Below are 7,014 nucleotides of genomic sequence, written 5' to 3' on the forward strand. Positions count from 1 at the left end.
CACCCTAACTCTATACCAAGTGGCGACTCCATTTTTTTGATACAAAAAACCCTTTTGAACTTCACTTGGCCAAATCGTCGCATTCTAAGTCCCATGGCCTTTTACTTTTCACTTTGCACACGTTCACACATTACACACCACACACCATACACCAATTCATTCGAAAAGTGGGGCGCGACACTTTTTTTTTCCTCTTTTAACGCTTAACATTATCTTCATGTTTAGGATGCGTAAAATCATATGGTTGCTTGTAATTTGGACCCCGCCCTCAAAAGAAAAGAAGGTTTGCTTATGTTTTAGTTTTCCACGTCCTTTTAAATAATGTTAAGTGAAATGGCACAAATTGGAATCATACTTAATTAAGTGAAATATTCAAACTTGGTAGATTTTAGGGAAATACCAAGTACTGAAGGCGTGGTCTTAACCTCTGGGTTCTTATGTTGTAAGGATATGCCTTTGGTGCGATAGCGTTACAAAACTTCTTGCTATTTCTTATAGCAAGAAATAGGAAGATATTCTCAGATGAGGAGGTAGATGCTAGACTTATTGTACAAAAAGCACAGAGAGAGTGGGCAGAATCATGGATGCCCAGAATACTGGAGGAGGGGAGTACATTGAACAAACAGGAAGCTCAAGGTCAGCAACTTGGAAATCATCTGGTAAAGAAGTGATAAGGATTAACATGGATGCTGCATTCTCAACAGGAATGGACAAATGTGGACTAGGATGGGTAGCAAGGGACTGGAAAGGAAGGGTACTAAAAGCATGGGCAAAATCAGCAAGGAAAACCAGTGAACCACTGGTGGAGGAAGCTACAACAATCAGAATGGGAATGGTAAAGGTAAAGAAAGCTCAGTGAAATGAAGTAGAGTTCCAATTGGATTGTAAAGCAGTAGTGGAAATGATAACGAAAGAAAGCATCAAGGATTCCAGAGTTGCTATTTTACTAGAGGACATACAAAAAATGAAAAGTCTGTTTGACAAATGTACTTTTTCTTTTATTAATAGACTAATTAATGGATGTGCACACAATCTAGCAAAGTTTGCTGTCAAACTTGTTAAAGAAGTAGACTGGGAAGAAAACTTTCCCATGTGGCTCAAAGAGAGTGCACAAATGGATCTTTTGGGTAGTAACCAGGTTATAACTGAGCTTGTGGTATCAAGTTAGTAAATGAAATATAAAAAATACTTTTGACGAAAAAAAAGGCTTTTCTTATAGCTTTTATTTTGCTCTCTATTTTTTCCACGTAACATGTGAATATACACATGCTTTATTCACAAATTGAGCACGAAGTGTCACATGTAAAATTATACGACAAAATAATTAGATGAACTTCGTGATAGAAAGTAAAAGATGGTAAGTCTAGAACCCAAGCTACTATATAAATCCTAAAGAGAAAAACTAAGAATGCAAATAAGTAAAACGTGGTCATATTTTTCTGTCTTATATTACCAAACAAGGCAAAGAGGTCAGGCACTAAAACTTGGTTTTTCCTTTTCCTCTAATTAATTATTGGGTTTGATTAATAGGTGCTTCAAGTGTTAATTTTGGCAAAAGTATAATTAATTTGGTAATGATTAATAGGTGCTTCAAGGGTTAATTTTGGTAAAAGTATAATTAATTTGGTAAAGTGCCCATTGATAGGCACAATAAATATCAGTACATGCATTCATATGTTAAATTAGATGTGATATAAATCCATAATTATTTATGCCTTGACAATTTTCTTTCATGAACTCTGAAACTAGGCTTAACCTCTAGACGGAAATCTTAAGCCGCGTATCCGACAGGAATGTAGTAAGTTCCTGGGCTTAAGTACAATAAACTCAGGAGTAACCCCATCAGCTATTTGTCTATATTTGGGCTTTGTGGGCTTTTGGTGAATTCCTAAATTTCAAAATCTTTTAAGAAACTGTAAAATAATTAATCAAATGGTGTTGCCCCAAGGCCCAAACAAAGCTTAGTGGTAGAAAGATTGATTATTCAAAATGGAGACGATGGGCACGATTATTAGATTAGAAATGATTGGTCTTAGTTTGGGTCTCCTTGTGTTCCTATTCAAAATGAATTGGAATTTGAACTTCTAGGCACCAAGTTTAAGGAAACAATTCCGCAAAAAAAGGTGTAGGATTTCAGAATCTTCATCTTCAATTACAAATTTTATCTATGTCCTAACTCACATTTATTTTGCTATTTTAACAAATATTTTTTTGAATAAAAAAAATTGCAGTCCAATCTGATCAAAGTTATTGGCATGTTATAGATGACTGGACATCCCAAAGCTGACAAGAATTAAATTGTATCTAGTTTCCAAATTAAATTGTGAATTTTTTAAAATCAAAATAAGCTTTCTTTCCATTATGCCCTGAAAAATGCAAGTGCCAAAATGGCAGGTCAGGGTATACGGAATAGTACTCAAATTTGATGTAGTCAACCATTCTGTTAAGTTAATGAAAAAAGGGTACGATACTACTTTTGTCAGATATCTTCCAAATACATTCTCGCTATGATTCACTACTAACATCCTACTCCTCTCCTTGTTCAATTAACAATGATGTAGGAATATTTTTTAGTAAACAATTTGAAAGGTCTAGTTTACTGCAAATTTGCACCTAATTCGAGAATTGTTTGCTCTGTTCTTGATAGATGACAAATATGTTTTGGAAAGCCATGAATATAATGCTGCACATCATTAGGAAGGCTATAACTGAAATGATACGTCTACTCGGCAAGTTTAAAGAGAAGGTGGAGGACATAGCAACAAAAAGGGCTGCAGAGCTGTCGGTGAATATAGGGATAAGTTATTTCGGAGTTCGGACTGGGATCTGATATACAATTTTTTTTTTGACAAACGATACCAATTTTATATATATTAACACTTGAAATTACAAGAGTTAATTACAAAACGGGGTAACTACCCCCATATCTTTCCTAGCTAGTTCTGAAAACCAAAATGGGAATGATCCCTCCCATTCAATTATCCTAACTGACTTAACTGTAAATTGAGCCAAAGCATGGCTACAACTATTAGCAGTCCTGGGAATAAACAAAAACACACAACAGTCAAAGTTCTTCTTCAAGTCTTCAATGTCATCCAGGATCGTTTGTAGCTTACAGTCCTGTGCATTGCTTGAGTTGATTAGGCTTATCACACATTTGCAATCAGATTGGACCTCTATTGTAGTCCATCCTGCATTTGTGGTCATTTCCAACGCACTCCTTATTGCCATTGCTTCCTCGATGGCTGGTGCTCCTCTCCTCCGTGTCACGATGCCTTTAGCTTTCACTATCTTTCCATGCCAATTCTGCGCAATGATCCCCAGGCCTGTCCGGACCATCTTAGCTGAGAGTGCCGTATCCGTGTTTATCCTTATCACGCCTTCTTTAGGTGGTTCCCATTTCTACTGTGATTGCCCATTCTCCTCTGCTGTTGTAGCTGGTCTTCCATTGGTTTCATTGCTAGCTTCATACTCAAGCCATTCACTGTGAGCTTTGTCGACAATCAGTTTTGCATTCCCCCTCTCGGCTTGAAAAGTCATTTTGTTTCTAGCCTTCCACACTTGCCATAAAATGCTAACCGTAAGCTGGATTCTGTCCAGGCCATGCGCCTCCTGTGCTGATTGCATCACAGCCACCCACCAGTTCCAAAAGTTGCCTTGTAGTTCAGCTATCCCTTCCCATTTCACTGGAGCAAGTTTCCATACCACTTTGGCAGTTGGGCAAAAGAATAACATATGTTCAATTGTTTCAGCATTGTCGCCACAGCAGGCACATATGTTGCTTCCCTTTCCTATCCTCTTAAAAAGTGTTTCATTTGCAGGCAAGGCATTTTGTAGGCATCTCCATAGGAAGTGGTTTAGTTTCAGCTTGATATTCAAACTCCACAGCCTTTTCCATACCGTATGTTTCCCAATTTCCCAACTAGTTTCAGGTTCATGTGCTGTTTTGCTCCTCATGTTGTCAATTGTCCCTTTTGCTACAGCATAGCCAGTCTTTACTGTGTAACTTCCAGATTGGCTATACTACCAAAAAAACCTGTCTTTTCTGCCAAAAATACTAAGAGGGATACTGGAGATGAGAGCGATGTCTTCACTCCTGAACCACAGCTGCAGGAGATCAGATTTCCACCTCCCATCCTCAATTAATTCATGGACATATACGAGTGGGCAGCTTGTTGGTCTTGGAGTTGATACACAACCATTGGTCGATCCAGGTATCCACTTATCCTCCCAAATCCTCACTGTTCTACCATCTCTTACCCGCTTCCATAGTCCTTGTTTCAATAACTCTCCCCCCTTGTGGATACTTTTCCAGCACCAAGAAGTCGTGGACGGGGGCTGTGTTTCTATCCAATTTTTCTCTTTCATGTACTTTGCTTTCAAAACTTTGCTTACTAGCAATTTTGGATTAGTGATGACTCTCCAAATTTGCTTCGCAAACAAAGCTAGGTTGAGAATCTCTAGGTCCCTAAAACCCAAACCCCCTCTTCCCTTCACATCTGACAGCTTGCTCCATTTGACCCAATGCATCTTCTTTTCAATTCCCCCCCTCCCCACCAGAATCTAGCTAACCTAGAACTAATCTCCTTACACAACCCTCTAGGGAGTTTGAAGCAAGACATTATGTAATTAGGCATGGCCATGATTACAGACTTCAACAGAATCTCTTTACCTCCTTGACTGAGCAGCTTGTGTTTCCACCCTTGAAACTTGCTATTTATCTTGTCTTTCAGGTACCCAAACACCTGGTTCTTACCTCTTCCTATAGTCATAGGTAGACCTAGATACTTACCACTTTGAGCCTCCCTCATATTATCCAACACCTTGCTCAGCTCCTTCCTAATCCGGTTGGGAGTGTTTTTAGAAAAGAACATGGCAGATTTTTCATAGTTCACAACCTGTCCAGATGCTTGGCCGTAGTGGTTGATGACCTCCTTTATCTTCAGAACTTCCTTCTTACTTGCTTTGCAACACAACAAGGAGTCATCTGCAAAAAACAAATGTGACACCATGGGGCTATCTTTACTGACTTTGATTCCAGTGAGTTCCTTTCTATCCACAGCTTTATTTAGTAAATTGGAAAATCCTTCAGTGCACAAGATGAACAGGTATGGAGATAAGGGGTCTCCTTGCCGAATGCCTCTAGAAGGCTTAATGTATCCGACCTTCCTACCATTCAAGTTAAAGGAATATGATACAGAGGAAATATAAGCCATGATCCATTGGACAAAAATAGGACAAAAACCCATGTGTATCATAATTCTCCCCAAATATTTCCACTCTACCCTATCATATGCTTTGGACATATCTAGCTTAATGGACATGAAACCAACTTTTTCAGATCTTTTGTTTTTCAAGAAATGTAAAATTTCATGGGCAATCATGACATTGTCTAAGATCTGTCTCCCTGGGACAAAGGTCGACTGTGAGGGGGTAATACAGGGGTGAAGGACAGATTTCAGCCTATTAGCTAAGATTTTGGAGATAACTTTGTAAAGCACTGAACATAAGCTATTAGGTCTGAAGTTAGAGATGATAACTGGATTGTCGACCTTTGGAATTAAGGAAATTATAGTTTCATTTACAGATTTAAGGAGGTTTCTAGTATGAAAAAAACTAATAATGGCATGTACCAAATCATCTTTAATGATGTGCCAATATCTTTGAAAAAATAGAGGGGACATACCATCAACCCCAGGGGCTGTGTTAGGGAACATAGAGAAAGTAGCGTGTTGTATCTCCTTCTCGTCCACTGGTTTAATCAACTTCGCGTTCATAAGATGGGAAATAGTGCGAGGTATTCTGTGTAGCACTTCATCAAACTTAGAAGGTTCCGTGGAGGTGAAAAGTTCCTTATAGTGTTTGCTCAGTTCCTCTTCCACTTCTTGTTCGCCTCTACACCACTCTCTATTCGCCTTTTGCAGCATATTGATTCTGTTCCTTTTCCTTTTTGCCATGACACTTAAGTGAAAATAGGCTGTACTTTTGTCCCCCTCTTTGAGCCATCGACTTCTTGATTTTTGACTCCAGTAAAGCTCTTCATCCTTGTAGGCCTTGCTCAATTGTAGCTTCAGGTTCGCCGCAGCACCCTTGTCCCAGTCTTCTTGCTCCCTTAGTGCTTTCAATTGCCCTTTTAATTCCTGGATTACTGCCCGTGTGTTACCTTTTGTTGTTCTATGCCATTCGATTAGAGCTAACCTGCACTCTTTTATTCTTCTTACCACCTTGAACATTCGAGAGCCATGTTGATCTTTTCCCCACGCATTCTTGATGACTACCTCAGAAGTCTTGTCTTTTGCCCAGCGTTGGTCAAAATAGAATCTTCTGTTCACTCTCTTTTGCGCTGGGCTAAAGTCTAAGAGAAGAAGACTGTGGTCAGATGCCTCCTTTTCCACATGCTCACAGATTGCTTTCTCATATTGTTGCAGCCAGCCCACACTCCCTAAACATCTATCTAATCTTTCTTTTATTGTCCCTTGCCCCTCCCAAGTGTTGCTCCAGGTCCACAGAGCTCCCTGTCGCGCCCCACTTTTTGAAATGGTGTGAAAATAGTGTGTGGAATATGTATGTGAACGTGTGTGAAAATGAAAACAAAAGGCCGGGGGATTGTGAAATGCGACGGTTTGGCCAAATAAAGTTCAAAAAGGGTTTTTGAATGAAAAATGGAGTCGCCACTTGGTATAGAGTTAGGGTGTACCAAGTCACCCAAAAAGTGATTTTTGGAAAGAAAAGTAAACAAACCCTTTTTAAAGAACCTTTAGGTCTACGTAACCAAAGAAAGGGATCGAGGGTCACATTTGATAAGGGAGAAGGCAAAGGCAAAGCCTAAGGCACTCCCTTACCCTAGCAAAAGCTAGTTGCGTGACTTAGCCCTTCTTTTCCTAATTTCTTCTACCCAAAGTATGTTTTGCATGTTGGACATGACTAATGGATGCTAAAAAGATGCAATCCTAAATCTAAAATGTCTCTTATGAAGCTTTTTGGTCCCAACCACATGAGTTGAGGTGGCCAATA

General features: G+C 39.2%; 1 protein-coding gene across 1 annotated transcript; it reads right to left on the bottom strand.

Annotated features, from left to right (window-relative positions):
• Positions 1 to 2,895: 2,895 nt before the first annotated feature.
• LOC113771313 lies at positions 2,896 to 3,339 on the bottom strand. Its single transcript, XM_027315909.1, has one exon. It carries the CDS (start codon positions 3,337 to 3,339, stop codon positions 2,896 to 2,898), a length of 444 nt encoding a protein of 147 aa, XP_027171710.1.
• Positions 3,340 to 7,014: the final 3,675 nt, after the last annotated feature.

This window comes from Coffea eugenioides, chromosome 5 (assembly GCF_003713205.1).
Source record: "Coffea eugenioides isolate CCC68of chromosome 5, Ceug_1.0, whole genome shotgun sequence".
NCBI lineage: Eukaryota > Viridiplantae > Streptophyta > Magnoliopsida > Gentianales > Rubiaceae > Coffea > Coffea eugenioides.